Below are 15,307 nucleotides of genomic sequence, written 5' to 3'. Positions count from 1 at the left end.
GCCTGTAGTCCCAGCTAGAATCCCTTGAACCTGGGAGGCGGAGGTTGCAGTGAGCCAAGATCAGGCCACTGCACTCCAGCCTGGGTGACACAGTAAGACTCTGTCTCAAAAAAAAAAAAAAAAAAAAAAGCCCATTAGAGACAGCAACCAAATATTAACTGTTTTGCATTATGAGGGAAGAAATACAAATGTGAATGCTGGAAGGATGGAGGATGAAACTCCCTCCATCTCCACACATGCTACGCAGCCTAGCAGCCCACTCTATTAACATTCAATGATTCAATGACTGGGGGACTACTGCCTACGTGACTGTCCAGAAGTTATGCCTGCATGGCAGGAACTTTAGTCCTTAAGACTCAAAGTCCAGTAGTCTAAGATAGAAGATAGGAATTTAAATTTTTCTAATGATAAACGTTCTTATCATTCTATCCTGGAAACACATGACCATCCATAAACCACAAATTCTTATCTCCTTTGTGGTTCTGGGAGAGGTACTGGTTAGATGGTTCACTCTCTCTTGCTTTGCACCAAAACTCTGACAACTGGTTCCTCATGGGGGTTCTCAGTCTAGCCCACAGTCCCTCCCTGCTTTGGCCACCTGGGCAGCACCGTGGGAAAGAGAAGTCAGTCCAGTGAGGCTTGTCCTGTGGGTGGAGGATCAGAGAGAACCAGAAAGCAGTGCTACCTGATCCTCTAGAGAAGTGACAGGCAGAGGGGGGACAGGCAGGCAGATCAGTCTGAGGCTCAGCTGGAAGGCAGGGGGGTTGTGTATCCTGTGGTACAGCTTTTAACAAATCACACTGGCCAAGAAGCAAGGCAATGAAACATGTCACACATGCACTGACCTAGCAACATCAGCCTCTTTGGTCAAGATGTAGGCTGTGGTGATAGTCTGGAATAACCGCCTGCTTGAAAACATGTTTAAAACAAGACAACCCTACAGAAATACAAGCCAGTCTCCTGCTGGATAAAACAGGAGCCAAAAGCCACTTGACCCTTTACCTTCAAGGAGCCCAAAGTCTTCAGGCTCTAGTGGAGCCCACAACAGGCTTTGATCTGAACATTTCTCACTGAATTAGCATGAACACATGTACTGTCATCAGCCAGGTCACCCCTCAACGGTAAAGTGCTAGAAAGAGCATCATGTACGTGACTATTTGCCACATGGCTGAAAGGAATTAAAATAGCTCTCTATTGGTGTGCTATATAGCAGACAGCAAAAATAGAACCTCAGCACCCAAAACATTCTCTGTTGGCCAAACTTGTACTTTTAAATAAGAGGAAAAGCAGGGAGGTCAAAGATGCTTTTGCCCCTCCCTCCCTCCCTCCTTCCCTCCCTCCCTTCCTTCCTTCCTTCCTTCCTTCCTTCCCTCCTTCCAAGACAGGGTCTCCCTCTGGTGCCCGGGCTACAGTGCAGTGGCACCATCTCAGCTCACTGCAACCTCTGCTTCCAGGGTTCAAACAATTCTCATGCCTCCTCCTCTCCAAGTAGCTGGGACTACAGGCATGCACCACCACGCCTGGCTAATTTTTGTATTTTTAGTAGAGACAGGGTTTTGCCATGTTAGCCAGGCTGGCCTCAAACTCCTGGCCTCAAATGATCCACCTGCCTTGGCCTCCCAAAGTGCTGGGATTATAGGCGTGAGCCACCGTGCCCAGCCTGGGGTTTTGCCTTTCTAAAGGAGGTGAAGTGGCCAGGTGCAGTGGCTCATGGCTGTAATCCCAGCACTTTGGGAGGCCCAGCTGGGTGAATTACCTAAGGTTAGGAGCTCAAGACCAGCCTGGCCAACATGGTGAAATCCTGTCTCTACTAAAAATACACAATTAGCCAGGTGTGGGGGCGGGCACCTGTAATCTCAGCTACTCAGGAGGTTGAGGCAGGAGAATCACTTGAACCTGGGAGGCAGAGGCTGCGATGAGCTGAGATGGAGCCATTGCACTCTAGCCTGGGTGACAGAGCGAGACTCCGTCTCAAAACACAAACAAAAAAAAGGAGATGAAGTTGGTCTACGGTACTTTCTAACTGCAGGAACAAAGTTGATGTTAAACAAGAAAAGGAGCCCTGTTAATAAACACTGGCAGACTTTAGCAGGACAAGACTTCCCACTCCCAGCACAAAGTCTAGCATTCAGGGTCCTTGTGAGCTGATCCACATCTTCTTTCTAGCCAGAATCTCCTCTCCGGAGACCTCAGTAGCCCAAGAAGATGAACACCAGAAAAAAGGATATATGGTAAAGCCACACTCAGAATTTCATAGCTAAGAGTAAAATACAGTTTTGTTTAGTACTTTATCCAAATAAAACAAAAATCAAATCTATCTATTTTAAAAGCAATAGTAAATACTAAGCAAAATTTAGGTTATAATTACACTTGTGTGCTTTTTTTTTTTAATTTGGGACAGTGTCTTGCTCTGTTGCCCAGGTTAGATTGCAGTAGCGCACTGCAGCCTCGACCTCCTGGGCCCAAGTGATCCTTCCACCTCAGCCTCATGAGTAGCTGGGACCACAGGCATGCACCACCATGCCCAGCTAATTTTTCACTTTTTGTAGAGATGGGGTCTCTCTATGTTACCCAGGCTGTTCTCGAACCCCTGGCCTCAAGAATCTTCTTGCCTTGCCCTCCCAAAGTGCTGGGATTATAGGTGCGAGCCACCATGCTCAGCCCTGTGCGAATTCTTAGAACAAAGACTTGATCTCGTGTAAACTGTTTTACAGTATAAGTCTTTCCAATTAACATTTGGTCATCACTGTGCTATCATAAGCCATTTTTGCAAAAATATCTTAGGGCCTCACTGATTTCTCGAGGGCCTCTCAATTCTTTGATTTTCAAGTCTCTCCCCTAAAGGAGTGTTCATCCCTTCTCTTCATCAATTGTTGGCAGATCTCACATTGCCAGATCCTATTATTGCTTTGACACGTCATCCAAGCAGTTCTCCAACATCACTGGCTTTGATTTCATGAGATATTGCCTCTCTTAAGAGTTGCAATTTTACTTTCCATTAAACATATGACGACCAGAGAGAGACCCAGAGTCAAAATATGGATGCTCCTGGAGCCTAACTGACCATCAAGGTTGAAAACAGAGGGAGAGATGATGAAGTAGGACCTAATTTTGCACATGGCTAGTCCATTAATGAGTATTTTCCTGTTATGAAAACTTCTGCTTCCCAGTCAGGCGCAGTGGCTCACGCCTGTAATCCCAGCACTTTGGGAGGCTGAGGCAGGTGGATCACTTGAGGTTCGAGACTAGCCTGGCCAATATGGTGAAATCCTGTCTCTAACTAAAAATACAAAAAAATTAGCCAGGCATGGTGGCACACACCTGTAGTCCCAGCTACTAAGGAGGCTGAGGCATGAGAATCCCTTGAACTCGAGAGGCAGAGGCTGCAGTGAGCCGAGTTCGCGCCACTGCACTCCAGCCTGGGCAACAGAATGAGACTCTGTCTCAAAAAAAAAAAAAAAAAAAAAAAGAAAAGAAAACTTTTGCTTCCCATCCACAATATGGAAACTGTGGAGAATCAGATGCTAGATACACTTAATAATCTGACTCCCTTATGACTATGCCTGCACTGGCTTTCTGGGTTTTTTTCTCTATTTTCTCCACTCTCTCTACCTGTAAGACATTAAGACATCCTCTGTTTACCCCGTTATCCTTTAAAAAATCTTTCCGGTGGAGCTAGAAGTTATCTCCTTCACTTAGCCTTTCCTCAATCCCCCAGTAACCTTTGTTTCATCCTCCATGCCCCAGAATATTTGGTATGAATACTTCCTTCTCAAGACACTTGTGATTTGTATCTTGCGATGAAAACACTGGCTGGACTCTCCACTACGCTGCAAGCCCCTCAAAAAGAAGTTTGACCACATCTTTGCCTCTGTCACAATACTTAGTATCCATTGTGCCTTGCCCTTGGCGGACTTGGTCAATGCCAAATGATAAGCTGGAAAGCCAAAACAGAACCAACTGCTGACTGATAAGAAACCACTGCCTGCACCCATCACACAGACTTAGGGGGAGAAGTCATGAATCAACAGGGCTGCCCTACCAGTGTCAACACAGGCCATTCCTTCACTCTGCTCATACGGCCACCAATGAAAGAAACATTCATCAGAGCAGTATAGTTTTAGAAGTTTTAGTTTGGATGGGCAGCTGGGTCCTAGAGAAGTTAAGCAAGCTGCTCAATGTTACACAGCTTTCTCTTCCTCTCTACTAATTCACCAGTGGCTGGCAGTGGCTCTCAGCATGATGTTGAAGGCACTTAGGATTTGGTGCCTGCCCATCTCTCAAGAGTCATCTTCTTCTATCACTGCCTATCACCTGCCCGCCATCCCTTCCCATAACGATCTGTAATCCCCAGACACACCGTGCTCTCCCACACCTCCAGGACTTTGGCACACCTGCTCCCCTCTCCCCAGCACACCTATTCTCCCTCTTGCCTGGCGAGCTGCAGCCCATCCTAAAAGTCTTGGTTATTAAAGCCCTGCCCCTCTCTATAAATGCTCCTCTGACAGTTCAGTTTTGCAGCTCAACAACCTGGGTTCAAATTTCTGCTCTGCCACTGACCACTGTGACTCTGTTCTGGTTACATGCTTGCCATGTGACTGTAGCAAGGGACCTAACCTCTTAGAATTCTACCTCAGTGTGAGGATGAAATGGGATGATGCAAGGAAACGGTTCAAAGCAGTGACAGGCAGATATTAAGCAGTCACTCTGCACTGCTGGGATCTTGCCTGACTTCACAGGCAGTTAGGCAGCCCTGCCATACCTCCACCACCCTGCATGGCCACTGCTCAGGCCTATGGAGATGCCTAAGTAGTCTCTGGGCAGGGTCTGCATTGCCATCTTTATACTCTCAGAATCCAGTCCCATCCCCAGACTTCATCATATGTAAGGTCTGAATCCTTTTCTGGATATATCACAAGGCAAACACCCAATGCCAACAGCCAAACAGCCACAGCTTCTGGAAAAATGCCTCAGAGAAAAGGTTGCTGTTAATGTATTACTTAAAAAGAAGAGGATCCCAACCCGCAGCAGTGTAAGAACCTCTGCCCATACCTCCTGAGTGCTGTCCTGCTCCCCTGAATCAGCAGTTTCCTTGGCACAGTACCAGCGAGTCGCACAAAAGCTCATGACAGACCCCAAACCCATCCAACCACAGGCAGCAACACCCTACGTGGCCTCTAGGATTGGGAAGCATCAAATAGGATCCAGAGGGTTTCTAAGAGTCTGGTTTAGGAGAATACCTTGATCTTCTTGGAAGAGGCAACTACATGCAAGGTCAGAAAGCACTTTAATGTTGTGAAAATCATGTCCGGTTTCAGTTTCTCAACTGTGGCACAAGTGACATTGGAGGCCATATAATTCTTTGTTGTGGCACTGTCCTGTGCATTGTAGGACATTTAGCAGCATCCCTGGCCTCTATTCACTTGATATTACCTACAAGTTGTGACAACCGACAACAAAAAAATTTAAAACTTACCCAGGTTTGGCCGGGCACGGTGGCTCACATCTGCAATCCCAGCACTTTGGGAGGTCAAGGGGGGCGGATCACCTGAGGTCAGGAGTTCGAGACCAGCCTGACAAACATGGAGAAACCCCCGTCTCTATTAAAAATACAAAATTAGCCAGGCGTGCTGGTGCGTGCCTATAATCCCAGTTCCTCGGGAGGCTGGGGCAGGAGAATCGCTTGAACCCGGGAGGTGGAGGTTGCGGTGAGCTGAGATCACACCACTGTACTCCAGCCTGGGCGACAGAGCGAGACTCATCTAAAAATAAATAAATAAATAAATAAATTACCCAGCTTTGGTGGTGCACACCTGTAGCCCTAGTTACTTAGGAGGCTGAGGTAGCAGGATTGCTTGAGCCCGGGTGTTTAAAGTTACAGTGAGCTATGATTGCTCCACTGCACTCCAGCATGGGTAACAGAGTGAGACTCTGTCTCTAAAAAAAAAAAAAAAAAAAAAAAATTTAAGACTCAAATACGAATAATTTTTTAATGATTTTTTTTTTTCAACTTGCAGAACTAGCTTCCCGGCATCCTCCAAACACTTAGCTTTGATGGGGGATGTCCTTGCCTCTTTTCTTTTGAACACTCATCACAGTAATAATTGATCTAATCACCAAAATCACCAGGAGTTTCATAAAAAGTATGACATAGTGTGCCGGGTGTGGTGGTGCACACTTGTAGTCCCAGCTACTTGGGAGGCTGAGGTGGGAGAATCACTTGAGCCCAAGAGTTCCAGGCCAGCTTGAGTAGGAAACATAGTGAGACTTCATCTCTAAAAAATAAACTTTTTTTTAAAGAATATGACATAGTGAAGCTGATTTCCACTCTTAGCTGCCTGCTAGCCTACTAGGATAAACACTCATCCTTTATTTATTTTTTTATTTTCTGAGACTGGGTCTTACTTTGTCACCTAGGCTGGAGTGCAGTGGCGCAATCTCAGCTCACTGCAACCTCGACCTCCCAGGCTCAAGCAATCCTCCCACCTCAGGCTCCCAAGTAGCTGGGACTATAGGTGCGCAACACCACTCCCAGGTAATTTTTTTTTTTTTTTTTTGGTAGAGATGGGGTTTCGCCATGTTGCCCAGGCTAGTCTTGAACTCCTGGGTTCAGGTTATCCTCTTGCCTTGGCCTCTCAAAGTGCTGGCCACTTTGAGGTGTGAGCCCACAACACCCAGTCAAAACACTCATGCTTGCCTCTCTTCCCTCTAAACCCAAAGATAATCTTTGAGTCTAACCTCTTGCCCCCAGGATAGACCTCACCCAACACATACTGCAAACCAGGATCACCTCTAAGGACAAGGTTTTTCTCACATCAAGTTTCAGAATTACTTCCCAGTTGCACAAACTGCATTCCCATCTTTTACTCTAGGTTTGCAGATGCTCACAGAACTCAAAGGTCACACATTTTAAAAGCTAAAAAAAAAAAAAAACAGAAGGGCAATTCTGTCTCTAACTACAAAGACAATGGGTAATTTAGAGTTGAAGAAAGCCACAGAATGTGTCGAAAAATGCAAAATAATAAAAATAATAAAAAGATGAAAATAGAGTTGGAGAAAGTCTCATAGGCCTTTCTGAGCACAAAAAATGGTTAACTTCTGCAGAGTCAGTGTGAGCCATTTATTAATGATTTTTTTCCAGTAATTCAAGGTAATGGTCAATTACCACTCTTCATAATAACAGCTGCTGCTTTCTGAGTGCTTAACACATGCTGGGCCCTGTGCATTATTTTATCTAAATATTGCCACTACCCTCTAAAGTGGGTACTGTTACCAGAAGCTGAGCGGCCCTTGCTAGTCTGAGAACGAAATTTTAGAAAAATAAATTGGTGCTGGAAACACAGGTGATTAATTTCTCTTATTTATAATTTCCTATATTATAACAATGTTCTTGATAAGAATTTGTTGAAACTGGGTAAAAAGTCTAGTGGTTCGAGGCCGGGTGGGGGAGGTTGGGGGGAGGGGGGTGATTCTGAGGCCAGAGTCACTTCGTGTCCTGGGAAGGGACCACCTCTGGAAGCCTCATATTCCTACTCTCAGGAATGGGCACAGCGGTGGTACCTACCTCAAGGGGCCGTTGGGGAAACTATGGCAGGTAATTCTTTTAAGGGGCTTAGGACAAGGTCTGGCACACAATATTTGCTTATTCTATGTCAGCTCTTATTCATTACAAACTATTTTAAACTCTTAGCCAGGTGGAGCCACTAGGGATTTCTGAGCAGGCAGGAGCAGCGGGGAGTGGGGTGGTGAGATAAATGCGGGCTTCCAGGTCCCAGCTGGAGTAAGACCTCCCCTTTATTTCCTCTTCTTAACCACCCAGCTCCTGGAGCACACAAAAGGCTCAAAATACATATTCCCTGCATGCACAGTATCTAGACCCTCTGGCATCCTCTTCCTCCCCCACTCCCCCATGCCTCACTATGTCAGCCGGTCTCGCTGTGGGCTCAGGGGTGCAAACCCTGCACGTGCACTGCCCTGCAGCCGGCGTTACACAATCCGCATTTCTAAGGCAGAGGGGAAGCCCGTGTCGCCGTAGGCGGGGGACAGCAGGTTGCCGGCGAGTACCTGGCTGGACAGCACCCTGACTCAAGGGTTTCGACAAGGAGAGGGCGCAAGGGCACGGGAGCCGGGGTAGGCTGGGGAAAGGGAAACTGAAAGGCTGCTCGGGGAGGGGAGTATTAGCGGAGAGAGATCTGGGGGGCGGCGCGGAGGCGGCGCGTGACACGGAGCAAGATGCTGTCTGGGAGGGCGAGCTGCAGTCCTTCTCCAGGAAATGGGGGAAACGGGGCTGCAGGAGCCCCAAAATCCTCTCAGCACTGCGAGGGGCGCCTAAGGGCTGCTGCGGGCGCAGGGGGAGGGGAGGCGGAGTAGAAAGAGGGTGCAGGTCCCGACCCGTCCTCACTGTGTCCCCCGGCTTCAAGAGGCTGGCAGCCTGAACCCCGGACGTGGGGCGCCGGGGTTCGGGTATCTCAAACCTATCCAGGCAGCGGGAGGTGGGGGCAGCGTCCGCGCGGGGAGCAGAGTGGAAAGGCAGGTGCAGATCCCCGACTCTTTCCACCCGATGCGCCGCTGCCAGGAGGCACTGGGGGAGAGGTCACGGGGCCATCAAGGCGCCCTATCCCCCTAGGGGCGCACCACCGCCCATCCGCCCGCCCCCGCTCACCTGACCGGCCTCAGCCGCCTGGGTCCCGCCGCCGGGCCTGGACCCCGGTCCTCGGTCTCTAGCCCCGGACTCGGACCTGCCGCGGCGCTCCTACCCGCGCCGCTCCCAGCTCGGGCGCCCAGCCCAGCTGGACTCCTTAAAGGCGCAGCGTGCCGGTTCGCGTCCTCCGACAGAAAAGTCGGCCCGGCGCGGCCCCGGCGCCGCGCGCTGTCCCCCAGCGGCCGCGCTCTGTTTAGGGGCTCCGGGGCGCTTCCGGGGCGCTTATCCCCAGCTCCTCCGCGCGCGGGCTCACAGAGTTAAATCCGGAGGATACAGTCAGCGTTCCGCACAACCCGACGCCGGCAGCTGTCTCCTAGCACCCGAAAGCCAGGGCAAGAGCAGGATCGCTTAACGAGGTACTGGGGGTGGAGCCCGAGCTCCCGGTCCCGCCCCCGGCGCCCCGCCCCCGAGCGCACACGGTGGCGGGGCTCCGGGAGGGCCTCTGAGCCCGCAGAGCCACACACAGTTCCACATCCCCGGCCCGAATTCTTCCCGGCACTGTTTCACTTATGGAGCACCTACTGTGTGCCTGGCGCGGCTGGGCGTTAAACTCGCCAAAGTGACTCAGACAGGGTCTCTGGATCTCTGCCCCGAAAGGCATCAGAGAGAAAGGGACAGGCGGGGGTTCTCAGGCAGCAAAGCAACACTGCTTGACATCGGTTGTCTCACGTAATCCTATGAGGTAGGCACTGGGGTCGGCTTCTTTTCTCAGAAGATACCGATGCTCAGGGAGGTGAGGGACTTGCCCTGGATAGTCTAGGAAATGGAAGAAATGGGGGCGCAGGAGCCCCCAGATCCTCTAGACACTGCGAGGATTCCACCCCAATGAACACCGTAGGCGCTCGGCTCCCCCCCTGGCTTTCGGGTGCTTGGAGACAGTTGCCGGCGTCGGGTAGTGCGGGACGTCAGTCTGTAAGGACAGAACTGGGGATTCCAACTCAGGATCGTCTGACTCCAAAGCTATGCGGGAGAAATGGGCTTCTGGAAAGGCCTTTGGACACCTCTAGTTAAACCCCTGCTATGGTCATTTCTTTCTTTTAGGGACAGTTAAACCCCAGCTTGGCCTGGCTACTCTTCCCTGTTTTTTATGTCTTAGTTTAGCTGCCACTTCCTGTAGGAAGCCTTCAGTAAGCCCTCTTTGGGCTCATACTGCACTGTGGGCTTCTTTCATCAAAACATATATTCGTTCATTTAACAGATATTTACTACACCTGTTAGGGGCCTCAGTGGCACCCAGGTCTTCCTGCTGCACTGAGTGCTTGGCCTGCTTGTCTGCCTGCCATTCCAGACATTAAGGGGCCAGGGCCCAGCAGGATTCCCTTGGCCGTTTAAATCCACCACAAAGGCAGCCTTTGGGCCTCAGCCTGCCAAGGCCTCAACGCTGGTGGAGCCTGGCTGAGTGGGGCAGGTTCTTGGTTTTAAGAATAGGACACGGTCAAGAAATCCCAGAGATGTGGCAAAAGGGCATCTCTGAAGCCACTAGTGAGCCCCATGCCTGTAAACCCTGCTCTGCAGGGCAGCTGGAATTCATCTGGAGTTTGGGACAGTCCCCCTGACTTGGGCTGGAACATTTTCCTTTAAATTGTTGGCTGCCTTATCACTCAGACTTCAAGGACTGCATGTGATTCACTTCAGGGAATGGCCCCCGAATTTCAGTGGCAATTTACTCACCAAAGAGTGGGTTGCTCAGTCCCATCTCTCTGGCTTTATCTCTCCTCATGGCCGAAGCAGAACCTTTCCAAGCCAGCAGTCCACAAACATCCCCAGAACAGGTCCATAGAGGTAGCACGAATTGTGGGGATTAAATGTCCTTCAGTCACTACTGGCTGCCTATTGGATTAGCATCTTGGGCTCAGGAACATTCACCAAAACAGGAGTCCAGCGGATGAACAACTAAATAGACAATGAAATTGATGGAAGGCCCCAGCCTAGAAGCCATCAATACACTTTACCTGGTATAAAGTTTAAAACAATTGCTCTTTAGTCTTTTCATTTTCCCTCTCCAAAACCTTAAAAATGGGTAGTTCATCAGTTTGGTGGGTTTTTTATTTAACTCACAGCCCGTGACCCTGGGGGTCTGGAATTTCTATATCCTGAGGGTTTTTTTCCCCTCAGAGTTTTATATTTAGAAACACCTTTTTGAGCCCCACGTGGGATTCACATTCTGGGTGACTTATCTCCACTCCACTGGATGACTGACAGGAGAGAAGCCTTATTAGCTCCAGTTTTACAGTGAAGGCGGCAAGAGGAGATAAGGGAACTCAACTCCGGCCCCTCCCTGAGTCGGTGATGCCCCTGAGTGCTGTCACTGAGGAATCAGGGCCTAGGTAGGAGGCCAGGGAGCAGTCCCAGGGGCCTGGTACTTTCCAGATGGTGCCTTTAGTCATCCCAAATAGAAACTCCTTATCAGTGGACAGGTCTCACCCTGGCATTAAGAAAGAGTTTTGAAACCTTTCTTCTGCCAGCAGTTGCAGCGGAACGCTCCAGGATTCACTCTGCCATGAAGCCTGTACATGTCTCCCACATGCAGCAGCACAGCTATCAGAGCTGAAGGGTGCCATTATTTAATGCGCACCTACTACCTTCAGCCACAGGGCATCAAATCACTTAGTCCTCACAATACGTAGTGAAATATGCTCACCTGTGAGATATACTAACCCACTTTACAGACACACCGAGGTGCAGAGGGGTTAATGAACTCACTCAAGATCCCACAGCCAGCACATGGCAGGGCCAGCAGTCAAAAGAGTTCACTCATTCATTTATATATCAAACATTACTGAGAACCTACTATATACTAGGTACTGTCTGGATGAACAGAGACACACTTCTTGCCCTCAAGGACTTAGAGTCTATTTATAATAATAAAATATTAGAAGCTATTTAATCAGGGAATCACACACAAGCTATGATGGAATCACACAAAAGCCATGTCAGCACATGGAAATGTGTGTAGGAGAAAAGTGAAAAACACAGATACCATGTGTACACAGACACCAGTTGGGCAGCGCCCCTGAGCTTATGAGTCATTCGTACCATCTATTCCTCAGGCATTTGCTGTGTGACAACTCTGAGCCAACCACTGAGCCCTCTGCCCAATCTGGAACTCCAACATCACTGCCTCCTAGCAGCCTTACCTGACTATCCAGGCAAAATTAATTTTTCCATTGTCCACACCCCTGTAGCACATTATATATGTGGATACGTTTATTTATTTAGGCAACTCTCAACTCACAGAGTTGTGAACTCCTTTTCCACTTCCATCTCCCCAGGAATACCTGAGATGGATAATTATTAAGAAATAAGTTTAAGCTGGGCACGGTGGCTCACACCTATAATCTCAGCACTTTGGGAGGCTGAGGCAGGAGGATCATCTGAGGTCAGGAGTTCATGAGGCATCTGCCCCTGTGATCCAATCACCTGCCAGGCTCTTTTTAACAACCAGCTCTTCTGGGAAATAATAGAATGAGAACTCACTCACCCACCACCCCTCCCCACCAAAGGGCATTAATCTATTCACAAGGGACCTGCCTTCATGACCCAAACACCCCCATTAAGCCCACCCCCAATACTGGGATCACATTTCTTTTCTTTTTTTTTTTTTTTTACAAAAGTTTATTCTTAAATGTACAACAGCTCCAAGACAACACTTAATTCCAGCTTTAGGTGGCAAAAGATGTTATGGCAGGCAATATAGACGTTTAAATAAGGATGAAATAAAGGGTCACCATCTCCTCAGGCACAAGGAACAGCTTACTTTTTGCCAGATTTCTTAATTCCACCTGTGGCCAAGGGCCCCTTCCCCGCGGCCTTCGCTTTTAGCTCCTCGAGTTTCTTCTGCTCCTCTTTTTGTTTCTGCTTGAAAGCCTTATCTTCCTCATCCATCTCCTTGGCCTGCTTCTTAGGCTGTTTCAGTGGCTTCTTCTTGCCACCTTCGCGGCCGGACATGGCGCCTGCCTCCCCTTCCCCAGACCCTGCCACTGGAAACCGGGATCACATTTCAATATGAGATTTGGAGGGGACAAACATTCAAACCATATCACCAAGGTCACACAGCTAGTCAGTGATACTGCCAGAATTCAAACAAAGTTTTGTGTGTCTGAGCACAAAATCTATATTCTAACCATTCAGCCACCTGCTGCCATGACAAGTAATGGAATTAAATAAGGAGAATACAACAAAATCTCACCTTAAAAAGCTTGTACCCAGCATTTTATGAAATAATAACATTTTTAGGCTAAAAATACTTATTTCCAAATGCCTTAAAATATTGCTTATTCATTTATTTGTGAATTAAATGTTTACAAGCATTTACTTATGCATAGGACCCAAGCTGTGGTAGACAAAATTTTACTCCTTCCTTTAAGGAGAACAGTCTAAATTATATACACCTGAAAAAAGAACATCCATGCAAGAGTTAAGTAATAAGAACATATCATAAGGCAGCAAGTCAACATATGTCAACACATGTCATATGTAGTATATGATCATAGAAAGGACTCACTAATTAGGAAGTTCTAAGATTGTAATTCCTACTATATTGATTCATTCGCTGAAAATGCCAGTTGAGCATAGCACTAGGCCAGAGAGTGTCCTGGATGGGAAGGAAAGGGAGGACTTTGAGAGAGCAGTATCACTGCACCTGCAGCACTCTGATAAGCTCAGGCTTGCCAAGCACCTGGAGAGAAGTGGGAAGATGCTGTAGTCTGAATATGGTTTGTTGATCCCCACAAATCTCATGTAGAAATTTGATCCCCAATGTTGGAGGTGGAGCTTAATGCCAGGTGCTTGGGTCTCGAGGACAGATCACTCATGAATAGATGAATGCTCTCTGACAGGGAGGGGTGGTGAGTAAATGAGTTCTCACGATATTATTTCCCATGAGAGCTAGTGGGTATATCAAAATAGCCTGGCAACTCCCCACTCTCTCTCTCTTGCTTCCTCTTCTACCATGTGATCTCTACACATGCACACTCTACTTCAACGTCCACTATGAAAGGAAACATCCTGAGGCCCTCACCAGATGGATGGTCTTGATCCTTCTAGCCAGCAGAATTATGAGCCAAATAAACCTTCCTTTTCTCCCCTCCTCTCCTCTCCTCTCCTCTCCTCTCCTCTCCTCTCCTCTCCTCTCCTCTCCTCCTCTCTCTCTCTCTCTCTCTCTGTCTTTCTTTTTGGCAGAGTCTTGCTCTGTTGCCCAGGCTGGAGTGCAGTGGCACAGTCCTGGCTCACTGCTACCTATGCCTCCTGGGTTCAAGCAATGCTCCTGTCTCAGCCTCCTGAGTAGCTGGGATTACAGGCACATGTCACCACACCCAGCTAATTTTTGTATTTTTAGTAGAGGCAGAGTTTTACCAGTTGGCCAGGCTGGTCTCAAACTCCTGACCTCAGGTGATCCTCCTGCCTCGGCCTCACAAAGTGTTGGGATTACAGGTGTGAGCCACCATGCCCGGCTTTATCTTATTTCTTAATAATTACCCAATCTCAAGTATTCCTTTATGGCGACATAAAATGGACTAAGACAGAAGGCGATGGAAAATTTCCAAAAGATTAACCTGGACCTTTAATAAGAGGTGAGGGATACTAACACCCAGAATGATTAGGACTCCACTGCTAAAGACAGAAAAGGTTGCCGGGCGCGGTGGCTCACGCCTGTAATCCCAGCACTTTGGGAGGCCGAGGCAGGCGGATCACAAGGTCAGGAGATCGAGACCACGGTGAAACCCCGTCTCTACTAAAAATACAAAAAAAAAAAAATTAGCCAGGCGCGGTTGTGGGCGCCTGTAGTCCCAGCTACTCGGGAGGCTGAGGCAGGAGAATGGCGTGAACCCGGGAGGTGGAGCTTGCAGTGAGCCGAGATCGCGCCACTGCACTCCAGCCTGGGCGACAGAGCGAGACTCCGTCTCAAAAAAAAAAAAGTTAAAAAAAAAAAAAGGACAGAAAAGGTTAATGTAAATCCAAATTAGGATAAAAAAGATGAATGCAAAAGGAATGGAGCATATGGAATGTTAACAGATGGCAGAGGGAAAGCCAAACGACCAGTTTCCTATTTTACATCATCTTGATCATGGAGAACGATTTGATCAGGCAAAAATATCACAAAGAGGGAAACTGAGCTCAGGATAGGAAGAAAAGATGGAGAAAGAGCACACAAAAATTTAAATTAGTTCAAATTACCATATCAAGAGAAATTACTGCCCAAGATACTAAAAGGATATTTAAATGTGATCTCAAGAAACATATTCAGTGATCTTTGAGAAATTATGCTAGAAGATTTTAATGGGTGAGAGCCCCATTTCAAATAAAGGAGAAAGACTGATACACAGATCTCGAGACCAAGAGGTATGGTATTGATTTTTAGCAAAGTTCTGCATCTGATTGTTAAACTAAAACAAAAGAGGTAAGTACAAGAGCTCTTTTGGGTTCACTGTGAATAATCACACCAAAGGAATAATGTTTCACAGTTACTAGCATAAATAGACCTGGAGACCGTTGCAGAAAATTGCATACAGAATCTTGACTGTAGTAGGCTTTGAACAAAACATTTTATAATCTGTTTATGGAGAAGATGAAGTAATTTAGACTTTGAAATATCACAGTTTGGTG

General features: G+C 47.9%; 2 protein-coding genes across 3 annotated transcripts in view; both read right to left on the bottom strand.

The window, feature by feature from the left end:
- The window catches only part of ABHD6 (abhydrolase domain containing 6, acylglycerol lipase), a 55,207-nt gene extending 46,184 nt beyond the window's left edge, over nucleotides 1-9,023 (bottom strand). For both annotated transcript variants that reach the window (XM_045385988.2, XM_005547474.4), the window contains exon 1: nucleotides 8,663-9,023. The gene's annotated coding sequence lies outside the window, so the exon portion shown is untranslated. The remainder of the gene's footprint in view (nucleotides 1-8,662) is intronic.
- Nucleotides 9,024-12,283: 3,260 nt separating this feature from the next.
- Nucleotides 12,284-12,657, bottom strand: LOC123571815 (translation machinery-associated protein 7). Its single transcript, XM_045385989.3, has one exon. The coding sequence runs from the start codon at nucleotides 12,647-12,649 to the stop codon at nucleotides 12,455-12,457; it is 195 nt and encodes a 64-aa protein (XP_045241924.2). The 5' UTR covers nucleotides 12,650-12,657; the 3' UTR covers nucleotides 12,284-12,454.
- Between the last annotated feature and the right edge of the window lie 2,650 nt (nucleotides 12,658-15,307).

The sequence above is a fragment of the Macaca fascicularis genome, chromosome 2, assembly GCF_037993035.2.
Source record: "Macaca fascicularis isolate 582-1 chromosome 2, T2T-MFA8v1.1".
Lineage (NCBI taxonomy): Eukaryota > Metazoa > Chordata > Mammalia > Primates > Cercopithecidae > Macaca > Macaca fascicularis.
Note: the sequence above shows the minus strand (reverse complement) of the source record. Positions and strands in the feature narration are given on the sequence as shown.